The sequence below is a fragment of the Vulpes vulpes genome, chromosome 3, assembly GCF_048418805.1.
Source record: "Vulpes vulpes isolate BD-2025 chromosome 3, VulVul3, whole genome shotgun sequence".
NCBI classification, from domain to species: domain Eukaryota; kingdom Metazoa; phylum Chordata; class Mammalia; order Carnivora; family Canidae; genus Vulpes; species Vulpes vulpes.
Window position 1 is genome coordinate 10,889,242 of NC_132782.1, and position 14,177 is coordinate 10,903,418.

Here is a 14,177-nt window from a genome sequence, read left to right on the forward strand (position 1 = left end):
GTTAGAAATTTTTTCTGCTTTGACGTAGTTGATTTTAGAGCTTAAAATCATGTAGCCATGAAAACTCATTTTAATTAGCAATGGTAAGTTTAAGGGGGGGAAAATGTTGCCATTCTCATTTGCACAGCACACCTCTCCTTTTCTCACTCCTCCAGAATGTTCCACATAGGGCTACGTTGGTAAAGATCATTTTGAGGAAATACTCCTAAGGCCACAGAAACAATGTGTGTAAAGCCATCCACAGCTCAGCCCAAATAAGACAGGTTCCTCATCAGTCACACAGATCACATAACCAGGATGAATCATCAGCACAATAACCAGAGATTTTGACTAGGTTTGATTCAGAGAGCAAGGCATTCCGTATAGCCTTTAACTATTAAAAACAAAATGGCTAAGTGCCAGAATTTTTAAAAATTGCTTCTTGACAGGAAGTCTTATAAAATTCCCTGTGAAGATCAACAGATGGTAAAAGATAGAATTAAATAGCCATCACCATACTGCTCCCACCTCCCAAACTGCATAGGCCTACAGCTCAGCCCATCATTTCTTGGTATCCAGAGGCTGTTCCTTTAATGCCAATGGTGTCTTTGTGTTCAAAGCATTCCAATTATCTGTGGGGTTCCAGAAACTTGGTCTCTACCTTGCCTAAATTTTATTAACCCAAATCCGTGATATTCAAGTATTTGTTACTGTCAACTTGATGTGCTTAGTATTTGGAAGAATACAAAAAAAAAAAAAAAAAAGAATCGATTTGGTTTACCAAAAATTATAGCAAATATTCATTCAACACTTTCAGATAACTTTTAGAAGTGCCACTAATTTGAACTTGCATGATCTGCTTAACGTCCCAAATCACTGTGATTCACAAAAAAAATGAAAATCTCAAAGTAGTGCATCTCCAACATATATAGGAAATCCTGACCTTGATTAGAAAAACTCTACGGATGCCCATTAGCACAGTCAAGGCTAGACCACATACAACTATCAATTTAAGTTGGAAACATGTTCCTAAGGCTTCACAAGGATACCAGCACAAACTTCAGGACTAAATTTTCTTAGCACCACCTAAGAATGAATTTCCTATGTTTTTCTACATACACATAGGCACACAGATGATTAGACAAAATTTAGACATTGCTCCTTTCAGACAAGATTGTATTTCAAAAGTGATATATGGTAAACTGGAGTAAGCTACAGGTTGGAATAAGTTCTAGATACAAAATTTGTCCCGAAAAAAAGGTGATGGGAAAAACCAGTCTATTTCCCCTTTCAGATCACTCAGGTTTTTCATCCAAACAAAGTCATCCGTAACTTTCCTAGAAGGGGAAATGTTCACAAGTAATAAAACTATCACGATAAAACCTGCCCTCTTTCAGAGAAAGAGAAAACTGAAGATAGAAGGCTGGTAGCATAGGATCATAACATAAAATTTAAAAATTATTTTCATATGCTAAAATTCTTTTCTACTACCTCCAACCTTGCTCTCCTTGCACAGCAAAAAGGTTTTCACTTGAAATTAAAGCATCTAGCTGATCGCTGGGAATGGACAACTTACATAAGAGCGAAAGACGGGAAGAAAACACGCCCAGAATCTGATAGGCACTTCACTCAGGAGTTTTGCTGCCAGCAAATGACCAAAACATGAATATCCAAGAATATGGGGGCTGCCTGAGACATGAAGTCCTTTAAGAAAGTCACTCAGTGGGGATCCCTGGGTGGCTCAGCGTTTAGCACCTGCCTTCGACCCAGGGCCTGATCCTGGAGTCCCGGGATCGAGTCCCACATCAGGCTCCCTTCACGGAGCCTGCTTCTCCCTCTGCCTCTCTCTCATGAATAAATAAATAAAATCTTTTAAAAAAATTAAAAAGTCACTCAGTCTCAGGCACCTGGTGGCTCAGTGGTTGAGCATCTGCCTTCAGCTCAGGTGGTGATCCCCGGGGTCCTGGGATCGAGTCCTGCATCAGGCTTCCACAGAGAGCCTGCTTCTCCCTCTGCCTATGTCTCTGCCTCTCTCTGTGTCACTCATGAATAAATAAATCTTAAAAAAAAAAAGTCACTCAGTCTCTTTCCTCATTCTATTAAAGCACTGATACTTGACTGGCAGGCATAAAAGAACAACAGAGAAACACTTCTGACAACTTCCACTTTAGCACAAAGGAAATAATAAATTCAGCAGCTCTTATAATTATCTTGACCACTGTGGACTTCAATTGGCCTCGAAACTAGAGCACTTCCATTAGACATGGGAATGGTAGGGTGGTAGCCTTGTTCCGATTTAGCAACTTAATTTCCTGTTTTTCCAGCAGATCTGAACTGATACACAACTGTAGCAGCTGTTAAAATTCTGGCTCCTGTCACCACTACTCCCCTTGGGGTCATCTCCTACTTCCTCACTGTCATTTCTCCAGAAATAATACATGTGTGCATGCGCACGCAGGTTAGAGAGAGAAAAACCCTCCGGGACTGGTGACGAACATCCCATCTAGGTTTCAGCATCTTAACTCCACTTTCTCAAATATATCTTGGTATAACTGCAGAAGCTGTAATGTTAGGCTACAAAGGGAAATGGTATTAATGTTACAAAGCCACCGGGATGCATACACATTACTTGGTGTTAATCCTCCAAATTAATCACACTGAAAAACAATGAACTTTTCCCAATGACACTACCATTTTAAAAATACATTGACGTCACTGGCGTTCAACCCTGTTTAAAGTCAACCTATACGCTACACAGAAAAGCAGAATCATTATTTTGTAAGCATTGGCCAGATCATGGACTCCACTACTATAATTCAGGTGCTCTTTCTTTCTTTTTTTTTTTTTAATGTTTCTTTTTTTTTTTTTTTAATTTTTTATTTATTTATGATAGGCACACAGTGAGAGAGAGAGCCAGAGACACAGGCAGAGGGAGAAGCAGGCTCCATGCACCGGGAGCCCGACGTGGGATTCGATCCCGGGTCTCCAGGATCACGCCCTGGGCCAAAGACAGGCGCTAAACCGCTGCGCCACCCAGGGATCCCTCAGGTGCTCTTTCAACGCCACCTCATTCGGTTGCCTCTGAACCACTTGGGTTATTTTCAAAAAAGTCATCACCCACCCCGCATCCCGCAAAAAAAAAAAAAAGAAAGAAAAAGACATGGCATTTCACTCTCAATTCTGTCCAAAGTAATTTTCTACATGTCTGAGGCAATTATAAAAGAAAATCTCTCTTATTAACCCAGACAGGCGTCCCCCATTAACTGCGGTCTGCTTTGGGCAGCTTCCCTTGCCAATGATCAAGCAGCCGCGGCCTGGGAGCAGAGGTGCCCCCTTCTGAGGGCTCGGCACAGGTGGACTGTAGTCTCACCCTGCGTGGCAGGGCCTGCGTCGGCCACCTCGCTTCATCTCACCTCACGTCATCAGTGGAAGGGTGAGTCCAAGTCCAATATCCTGAGGTGGGGATAGAGAGCACACGTGTGAGTGCACACGGGAGTGAGACACCCCAACCACATACTACGTGTTCTATAATGTGGGGTCTCTCCCCACCAATGGGGGCCCCCAAATGCAGGGCGAGGAACAGGAGGAAGCCAGTGGCCTGGAGCAGTGAGAGAATTCACCTGAGGCAGAACAAGAGAGAGAGAAAGTTAACTAAATATCCAGCAAGGGAGCCTCAGGCAGGACAGCAGAGGAGAGACCGCAGGGAGGCAATGGGTGGGGGGCTGCTTTTACTGAGGGGGAGGGAGGCCGTCTGGAGACCATAGAATCTTCCCTTTCCTGTAACCGTCCTGGGTGTAAGTAGCCCATTGGTTAGCTCGGGCCTGTGGCTACCTAGAGACGGGTCCCCATGGACCGGTCTGTACTCAGCCAGCTGGTCTCCACAGGCCCTCCCTGCATGCCGCGGCTCCCCCTGTTGCCCCAAGGCGATCTCTACATACACCTTATTATGACTGTTCCAGGTGATTATTAGGTATGTGTTTACTCTTACGGTGCCTACCTTGTAAGTTCAACTTCTCACAGGTGTGTAGGCATAAGGGGGAAAATGGTACACATAGGGCTGGTACCATTCCAAGTTTCAGGCATCCACTGGGGGATGGAAGAGATTCCCCCCCCCCCCCAGATTGGGGGGGGGGACACTACGGTACTTTTTACAAATATATCAATTGTTTATGTATACAAAATGGTTTATATTATCTCTGAAGCTCTCGTTTCATTGGACAGAGTGTCTCTAACAGGGAGGGGACAAGAGGATGGAGGGAGAATTAAAATGAGGGACTCCGAGGCAATCCTCCTCCCTGTTTCCCTAGCACCTCCTCTCACTACCTCATAACCAAAACCTGAAAGCCTTAACGGGGCACTATTTTTTCTCTCAAGACTTGGCAGTTAAGAACTGGCCCGATTCTGTAGTATATGTGTGCTCTCCTGTCTCTGAGCAAATTCCCTGAGCTACATGCGTGAAAAGGCACAGACAGGGCAGCCCAGGTGGCTCAGAGTTTAGCGCCACCTTCGGCCCAGGGCATGATCCTTGGAGACCCAGGATAGAGTCCGAGTCCCACGTCAGGCTCCCTGCATAGAGCCTGCTTCTCCCTCTCTGCCTCTGTCTCTCTCGTGAATAAATAAAATCTTTAAAAAGAAAGGAAAGAAAGAAAGAAAAGAAAGGCACAATCAGGGCACAACATATATTGGAAACCCAAATACCTTAATTCATCACCAATGAAACCTGGAAATTCTGACCTTTGTAAACTTTTAATACTTTTAAAATCATGATAAATCAAAATAGTACCAAGTTTTCAGCTTTCTAGGAGTTGAGTTTAATAGACTTTTTCCTCTCACTGTGGCATTCTTTGCTGTCTTAATACGGAGATAACATCCCAATTAAAGTACTTTCTTCGTCAAATTACTCCACATTTCAACTCTACGGCTTTTTTAGGTCTAAAGCAATTTAATAGCTTTAACTTATTTACATTTATAAACAGCATTATAAATTTAAACTATATGAAAATAATAATAATTACCCAAGCTCATGCTAGCATTTTCCTGGACTAGTCAGTTTTTGAGAAACTTTTCCAAGGGATTCATTCCTCAGATATGAAGTTTGTATGCAAAACTGAAGACATTTGGCCCTTTATAAATAGTCCTGGGAAACTTCTCTCTCCCATACTTTTAGTTTATTTTTACTGTAACAGATGGGGAAAAAATTTAGCAAAGCAGTCATTAAAAAAAAAAAAAAAGCCTTACAACAACTACCATACTAATGTTAGAACACTAAAAGCCTACAGATATGAAATATCTGTAACAACAACAAAAACATTTGCTGGAAATTATAAAGGCAGTTTGACTTAACTCATAAAGTAGGTATAGATTTCAAAGACCTAGATGGGAACTCCTTCAGCTTTGTTCCTAAATATCTTGACTATGTATTAGTCATTTTTCACCAGTGTCTCTAGCACATAAGTTTAGAACTTCTCTTTAAAATATATTCCAACATCACGTTAAAATTCTGCAATGCTTGCCAAGGGATCACACCTGTCTTCCCTTAAACAAAAATCACCATTCTGCAAAATCTTACTATATTTTATGAAAACAGAACATTCATCATTTTGTTCCAATTTATATTTAAGTTCAATACTTAAAAATCCTCCTGCCAGTAAATAGTCCCTACTTCATTTATCAATTTCATGAGTTAGGCCAAGAGGGTTAGCCACCTTTTTCTCTATAAGGCCACAAGGCAAGTATCTTTAGCTTTGCAGACCATATGATCTCAGTCTGGACCATTCAGCTGTGATGTGAAAGCAGCCATAGCCAATATGCAAAGGAGCAAGTATGGCTGTGTGCCAATAAACTCCACAGAAACAGAGGATAAGAAGTTAATATCCAGAATATATACAAAACTCCTAAAATTCAACCACCAAAAAAGCAAATCTGACCAAAAAAATAGGCAAAGTAGAGTGGTGGCTGCCAGAGGGTGGAGGGGAAAGGGGAGGGGGAGCTATGTTTAATGGGTATGCAGTTTCAGTTCTGCAAGATAAAAAAGAGTTCTGGAAATGGATAGAGATGCTGGTTTTACAAGAGTATGAATGCACCACTGAAGTGTACACTCTAAATTGTTTAAATCTTTTTTAAAAGATTTATTTATTCATGAGAGACACAGTGAGAGAGGCAGAGACACAGAGAGAAGCAGGCCCTAGGATCAAGCCCTGAGCTGAAGAGGCTCAACCACTGAGCCACCCAGGTGCCCCAAGATAAATCTTGTGTGTGTGTGTATGTGTGTGTGTATATATTACATATAAATTACCACCAAAAAAAATTACGATTAAAATACTGGAAATATGACCACCAAAAAAAAAAAATTACAATTAAAATACTGGAAGGCTCATTTCAGTCTTCTGGACTTACTTTGCTGGGCCATAGTTTGCTGATCATAGGCTATTGTACATTATTAAGCTCTAAGCATAATGTTTTAAAGGTAACATGAAAATACCATTTCTATAATAACATCATGTTCCATTTTTTCCTGGGTTAGAGGATTTTTTTTTGGTAAAGCTCATAACATCAGGAGCCAACCTCCTAGTGCCTAGAAAAATGTGTTTTATATAGAGTAAGGGCTCACACGTTTTGAGTAAATGAAAGCAGTTGTCTCAATAACATGAAGCTTGGCATTTATATTATGTAGATACACCTGGCATTTCAATACTGTCATCAGGTTATTATTCAATATCCTCTAACACATTTAGAGGATATTAGACTTTGGACAAAAAGTCTAATATGACCTTAATGTCATTTTTCTTATCTGATAATCAAAAATTCCTATTTTTGAAATTACACTATAACTTTAACAGCTACCTAAAGCCACTCTAAATAAAAGTACTCTAGCCATTCAGAGTAATCCATAGTGGCAAACACTGGGTGCCAATATGCCTACTGAGGAAGAGAACAGGTTTGGGGATCAGATCTTGTTCCTGTTACTCTTTCGTCACTTAAATATGTGTGGCTCTGAGTATGTTAGTTTAGCTCTCTGAACCTCAGCTTCAACAACTGCAAAGTAGAGTTGATATACGTCTTCAGAATGAATTAGCAAATATATATTTTTAAATACCTAAATGGAATCTTTAAAGAAGCAAACTAAAGCTGAAAATGAGTTGCCTAAAAATGATTAATAGCAAACCCCATTCCATTTCTCGCTTTACCTCCATTTCAGATGTTTGACAACTACTTAATCAACGGTTCTCAGATCTGATGGGACATCACAATCACTGGAGCAGCATTTAAAACCTCTCCACAGCTTGTCCCAGCCAAGACAAATAAAATCAGAATAGGTAGCAGGTGTGAGAGCATGGGCGTTAATTTTAAAGATCCCTAGGTAATTCTCAGGTTGAAACCTCAGCTAAGGTACTCAACTTCTAAGTAGTTAATAAATGTTAGCTAACAAGAATTCGGTTTATACAATCAGTAATGTTTTCAGAACGAGCAATGCATCCAAATAATAGCTTAAGAAAGTAGCTGCTAAATCATTTAATTTTTTCTATGCCCTCAATGAACTCCATAGCTCCAAAGCTGCAAAATTATAAGTTTGTTTTTTGTTTTTGTTTTTTTTTTTTACCCTAGACCATTCCTGAAAATTTGTTTCAGAATCAAAACATTAAGGTCCTTCAAAGCAAAGTTAACTACCCTTTTGACATTTAAATTCCAATGAATTAAAAAAAAAGGTGGGGGGCAATAGGTCAGGGCAAGTAAATAACAAGCACTAGCAGTTCTAAAGATAATGTACACTGACTCTTTGAAATTTAAATGTATTTTTACAGTGGTCAGAAAAAGAAGATTAAAAAATAAATGCCCTGAACTAGGCAACCAAAGTCCTGGGTTGTCCTTCAGTATTTGCCATTCATTTGTTCTGGAACTTGGGCAAAGTCACTCAGTGTCTCTAGGCTTCAGATTCTCATTTGTAAAATACAGAGTTGCACTAGATTTCTTTAAAATGACTTGTTACAACAATGTAAAATTTGGAAAATTACAGAGGGATTCTTTAGAGCCAGGGATATCCAAGGAGGACTAAACTAGGCCTCATAGGTTATTAGAGTCCTGGGTCACAGTTTAATTAGTTTTATAATAAGGAATTTACTTCCCAAACCCAATAATTTCTTTTAGCATATGGAGATTGCTCCCTGCCACCTCCCATATCTAAGATACTCCCCCCCCCCCCAACTAAAATCATTTTTAATGTTCTGGGGTCTTTGAGAGAAAAAAAGCAATACTGAATACGGACTATTCAACAAATGAAAAGGTACTTGGGATATGCCAAGAGACAAGGCAGAAAAGTAAAAGACGACATAATTTTCTTATTTATACTTTGCAAATATTGATCACTTCTCTAAACAGAATGCAAGGTGAAATGGTGTGGTGGGGGTGTTGCTCTAGATTAGACGTTGAAGCATTTTTGCTGATGTCCGTCCTTAAATTTGGAGAGAGGAGTGTCAAATTCCTTAAAAGTATTTTCTTCATAGTTGAATTAGATAAAGCAGTTTTGCACACTATTTTCAAGAATGTATCAGTTTAACTCTTAAATTCTCAAAGGTGAAATCTGAAGTATCTTAATTGTAGTCACGCTTATGAGACAGCTCTTTCCCACTCCTTCATCCCAAAGCCAACTGATCTCACTCACCTATTTTACTCAAAAGCACTGATCTCTGAACACCGGTAAGTCTATTTTCACGTATATGCATACATTGTTTTAATCGTCCCTTAACCTAATCCATTTTCAAATCCCCGGGGTTTAATCCTGTCTTCTTTTGTGGCACCCAACTACATTTCAGTATTCCTGAAAGTTGCCTCAGCTTCAACTTGCAAATCTCTGCAGTTCCCCTTAGAGGCCCATGCTCCGATGATGATTAAGATCTTTCTACCAATAGATTTCTTTGCTCACACATCCTGATGCGAGAATAAATGGAAGAATGTATAATACTGAACAACGAAAACACTGGGAAAATAATAGGAACGGAAGTCAGCAGTAACAGGGCTATTTGCAGAGGGCCGAAGATAATTCAAACAAATGAAAGAATTAATTCATACGCTACATGTTTCCTCTACGTCAGCATTATACTAAATATCTTTTATATTAGTCATGTGGCTTTGAGACTTTTCCATGTTTCCTCTAGACAACTGCCAACGTTCGCAGGGTCTCTGATGAACAAACACGCTGTGACTTGCCTCTAAGGAAACGCCTGTCATGTTCCAGGGAAAAATGACTTCTCTGCGCTTAAAAATTAAAACCAGGAAAAGGGCACAACGCTCATTCATTAGGTACAAAGTCGATTTTTCCTTAAACTTTCTTTCTGGAATGTTTGTGTTCTCTGTAGGGCACTGCTGCCTTCACATGAACTCAGAAAGGAAACGGGGTGGGGGGGCAGGCGCAGGGAAAGTCCGCCCGCATCAAAGGGCTCCGCGAGCGCCCACCGTGAGCCTGTTGAGCAACACGAGGGCTATTCCCAGGTAGGACTACCTGGGCCCATTCCTGTTTACCCAGACGCGCAGCGCGGGGACTGTCAGCAGACCTGGCAGGAGGCCGTGCCCCGTTCAGCAGTAACCCGCCGTGTGACCCCCCCCGGCTCGCGGGCCCCGAGCGTCGCTGTCCCGGGGGGCGCGGCCCCGCTCACCTGCCCGCTCACCTGCCCGCCCCCCTCCGCGAGCGCCCCGTCCAGGTGCGGGCCGCCGCTCCTCCAGGGCTCGAACAAGGGGCCCTTTGTTAGTGGGCGCTGAGGACTCCCCGCCCGACCCGGGCATTCCGCTGCCCTTCGGCAACTGCGAGCGGCCCGGAGCCCCGGCGGCCCCCTCCTCGCCCGGGGGTCGCGCAGGTACACGCTCCCCCCAGGTGGTGGGTCGGGCAGGTACACGCTCCCCCCAGGTGGTGGGTTGGGCAGGTACCCGCGCCCCCCAGGTGGTGGCTCAGGCAGGTACACGCTCCCCCCAGGTGGTGGGTTGGGCAGGTACCCGCGCCCCCCAGGTGGTGGCTCAGGCAGGTACCCGCCCCCCCAGGTGGTGGCTCAGGCAGGTACCCGCCCCCCCAGGTGTTGAGTTGGGCAGGTAGCCGCCCCCCCGACCCCCGGGCAGCTTACCCCGCGGCGGCGTCCTGCGCGCTCCGGGCCGAGCGCTCCATGGCCCCGCGGGGCGCTGCGCGGGCTGCGGCTCCCAGGCGGCGCGTGGCTCCTGCGGGCGGAGAGGCCGCTGCTCAGGGCGGGACGCGCGGCTGCCCGAGGCCTGAGCGGGGCCGGCGGCGGGCGAGAGCCGAGAGCCGAGAGCCCCGACCCCCGACCCCCGAGCCCGGCCCCCGCCGCGCTGCCACCTGCGGCCCGAGGCTCCGAGCCCGCGGGCGCCCCCGCCCCAGGTCCCGGCGGCGGAAGGCGGCGCTGCAGCCCCCGCCCCGTGGGGCCGAGACCCGAGGGGCCGCCCCGGAGCGGGGGGGGGGGTGGGGGGGGAGCGGGGCTCGCGGGCTCCCGGCCGTCCGCGCCCACCGCAGGCCCCGGAGCTCCCGGCGCCGACCCGCCTTCCCGCCTTCCCGCCGCGGGGAGGCCTCCGGAGCGGGCCGGGCGGAGGCGAGGCGGCGGCCCCCCCTCCCCGGCCCTCCCCGGCCCTCCCCGGCCCTCCCCGCCGCCGGCCCTCCCGCGCTCACCCTGCCCCATGCCGCGGCCCGAGCGCCCGGGCTCGCCGCCACCTCCGCCGGGCAGCCCTCCAGAAGTGCCGGCGCGGCTGGGCGGCCTCGGAGCGCGAGGGGCAGAGAGCCGGGACCGCGGGGGGCGGGGGGCGGGGGGCGGGGGCCGAGGAGGACTCCCCCTCCCCTCCCCCTCCCCCTTCCCCCCCCCCCCCGGCTCGGGGCCGCGCGACAGGTGGGGCGGAGGGAGGTACCTGCCCCGGGAGGCCCGCGGGCCCGGCCGCCGCCGAGAGCGCAGCAAACCGCCGAGCGCCGCCCCGGCTCGACCTTCCGCCGCCGGGGCGCCTGGCTCGCCTGCTTTTTTTTTTTTTTTTCCCCTTCCCTTCCCTTCCCTTCCCTTCCCTTCCCTTCCCTTCCCCAACTTGACCTCTAAGCTCGCTACTCGGTCAACAGCGCACCTGCGACACCGCGATTTTTCTAATCGGCGGCAGGTTTAAGCTTGCCCTGCCCCGGACGCAGAGTCCTTCGCCTCCTTTTTAAACAGGCAGCAGCCGAGACAGGAGGGCTGGAAGACGCTGAAGACCACCTCTTAACTAGAACAGACCGTAGATTTTCTGCACCTCTTGGAAACGGGACAGGAATAAAGGGCCCCCGGCCGCGGGCTCGTCTGTGCGTTTCCGTCCCCACGTGCACGCTCTAGCTGGTTCCCCGCACCTGGCCAACAGGTACACTTGCGTGTCTTGCCTGGTGTAAGTGTCCCTTGTAAAGTGCGAGTCATTTTTGATGGCTCCAACGGCTTGCTTTCGGAAAAATGACGTGAAACCAAGAAATTAAACTACAGTTTAAGAATAAAGATGTTTCAAAAAAAAAAAAACAAAACAAACTATTGCACAGACTAGGTGAAAGAGCGTCCTAAAGGAGGCCTCTGCTGCAAAATTAGCATCAAGCAAACGAATCTGTGTTAGCCGCTTCGCCCTAGTGATAGGTTAACCTTTGACAGCTGGCAAAAATTAAACTGCTATGTGGAACCAACGCTTGAGTGAACGCATTGTAGCTAATCAAAAAGATTGCTGAAATTAGCATTCTAAATAAATGCCCAGCAATATGCTATTTCTCTACTTTGGGCAGTCATTACTATGTATTCCTTTCTGTGCCTAAGACATTCCTTTCAATGTATCTTTCCATATGAAAGGGTGGGGGGAGTGGTTTATTTAGGAAGTGAAACACTATCGGAAAAAGTTGCATTTTAACATTTTACCTAATTTAAATATTAATTCAATTAAATGTATCTGGCTCTTATTCTCTAAACTAAGGTAAAACAATTTCATGAATTAATCATGCCTCTAAAGGACTTACAGTTGCTTGCACAGACAATAACGCAAGCGTTGAGTAACAGTGAAATAAAGTCTATTGACTTTCAGTCACAAAACCAACAGTATACTTTAATTAGTCTCAATCTTAATTTATGACATGCTGATAAATATTGACTCCATCAGTCTAACCTGAAACATAAAGCATTTTCATAATGTTTCCTAACTGCTGAAGGCGTTTTCAGTGATCACCAATTTTTCCTGTCCTCCTAGTTTCAGGCGTAGGGGAGGATTACATTCTCCACCCCACTGAAATTAGGTATAGAATATAATTTGTTTTAGTAAATGTGAGCAGACATGAAACATTTCATTTCCTGGTGGAATCACTAAAGGGCCAGCACTTGGCTCTATGCCCTCTTTCCTTGCTGTTGCAACCATGGAAGGGAATATTAAGATGGAAGGGCACGGGACTGAAGCATCCTGGATTTCCAAGCATCACTTAGCCTTCTTTAGGTATGATTGTGTTTGACAACTCTCCGAATCATCAATAGGCTAGATCTGATGTGCCTCTCATATGTTCCTAACCTATACCCCCCTAGAGTCTGCTAGTTACAGAGTTCATTACCCAAACAGGAATCACAGTTGCTGTAACTACCTCCTCCCAGTCCTCCCCTCTGGTTATGCTGAATTATTGCAAAATTACCCAGGTTTCCAAGATTTGGGTTCATTTCTCTGTGTTTGGAAATCTCCCCTCCTTCATTCCATCCAACCATTTCTAATGCATGTACTTAGGTATTTGCTCTTCTGAAAGACCTTCCTGACTATATGGGTAGAATTAGCCCTTCCCTCTCTTAGCCCCAGTAAATTCTGTTACGTGGGGCCAGGCCCCATGTTATTTTCAGTTTTCAGTTACACAGTAACTGGTGTGGGGGGTTGTGAACTTAAGGGTGCTTGTCTTAATGTGTCCTGAAAGGACTGTCCGGAACACCACAGGCTCTTTGCAAATATCTGTGGAATGAATAAAGGAGTGAAGAAATCATTTAAGACTCCATTCCCCCGGGGGAATTTTAAGAGGCAAGTGGGACCTTAAATGAGGATAGGATTTTTCAAAAGGCCTATTCAAAAGAACTGGTAGACCATTTTAAATGAAACAGATAGTGAGTTTGTCCCTTCTGAGAGAGACTTATTCTCCATGTGGTTAGCTACCTGATGGGGTTAGTTTCAAAATCACCAGGTAGAAAGAAGAGCCATTTAGCTATATATCTCTTTGAATAATTTAGGTTTCAGATATTTGCTTGGAGACTATTAAAAGGGAAAAAGACTTAACATACTTAATAAAGCATATATGTGCCTATATAAGAAGCAGACACTATAAAAAGAGCAATACAAAAATTGTTAGAAAAATAGAATTGGGGAGACCTGGGTGGCTCAGCCGTTGAGCATCTGCCTTCCACCCAGGGTGTGATCCCGGAGTTCTGGGATCGAGTCCCACGTTGGGCTTCCTGCATGGGGCCTGCTTCTCCCTCTGACTGTGTCTCTGCCTCTCTCTCTGTGCCTCTCATGAATAAATAAATAAAATCTTTTTTTAAAAATAGAATTGGAATTTGAATACTTTGTAAGCTATTTGGAACAATGAAAAAATTTTTGATATTTAATTTTTTTAAGACTTTTATTTATTCATGAGAGTCACAGAGAGGGGGAGGCAGAGACAGAGGGAGAAGCAGGCTCCATGCAGGGAGCCCAATGTGGGACTTGATCCTGGAACAGGATCACACCCTGAGCCAAAGGCAGATAGATGCTCAACCGCTAAGCCACCCATGCATCCCTATTTAAGTATGTTTTTAAACAAGTATAAGTGCCACTGAATAGATTTATTTAAAACAAAAAAGAAGGGGATCCCTGGGTGGCGCAGCGGTCTGGCGCCTGCCTTTGGCCCAGGGCGCGATCCTGGAGACCCGGGATCGAGTCCCATGTCAGGCTCCCGGTGTATGGAGCCTGCTTCTCCCTCTGCCTATGTCTCTGCCTCTCTCTCTCTCTCTCTGTGTGTGACTATCATAAATAAATAAAAAATTAAAAAAAAATAAAACAAAAAAGAAATCATACATACATAATAGTTTGTTATCATTTTATCTTCTTATAGTGTTCTTATAATTTACAGTATTCCTACATAACTTAAAGCATAAAAGGTGTTGGAGTGCGTGGGTGGCCCAGTTGGTTAAGCATCTGCCTTTGGTTCAGGTCATGAC

General features: G+C 45.0%; 1 protein-coding gene and 1 long non-coding RNA gene across 41 annotated transcripts in view; one reads left to right on the forward strand and one right to left on the reverse strand.

Moving 5' to 3' along the window:
• COBLL1 (cordon-bleu WH2 repeat protein like 1) overlaps positions 1-11,601 on the reverse strand; it is a 157,147-nt gene extending 145,546 nt beyond the window's left edge. For 18 of the 40 annotated variants that reach the window (XM_072751805.1, XM_072751787.1, XM_072751785.1 and 15 more), the window contains exons 1-2: positions 10,643-10,772; positions 10,089-10,179 (exon numbers count right to left, since the gene is read on the reverse strand). In XM_072751805.1, coding sequence (XP_072607906.1) covers positions 10,089-10,179; positions 10,643-10,652 — 101 coding nt within the window. In that variant the 5' untranslated portion in view covers positions 10,653-10,772. Of the gene's footprint in view, positions 1-10,088; positions 10,180-10,642; positions 10,773-10,875; positions 10,971-11,048 lie in introns of those variants that run through there. The other 22 variants (XM_072751797.1, XM_072751796.1, XM_072751779.1 and 19 more) reach the window with 9 other exon arrangements.
• The window catches only part of LOC112916457 (uncharacterized), a 76,876-nt gene continuing 72,358 nt past the window's right edge, over positions 9,660-14,177 (forward strand). Inside the window, exon 1 of the long non-coding RNA XR_012000303.1 lies at positions 9,660-9,827. This is a non-coding gene — a long non-coding RNA (uncharacterized lncRNA). The remainder of the gene's footprint in view (positions 9,828-14,177) is intronic.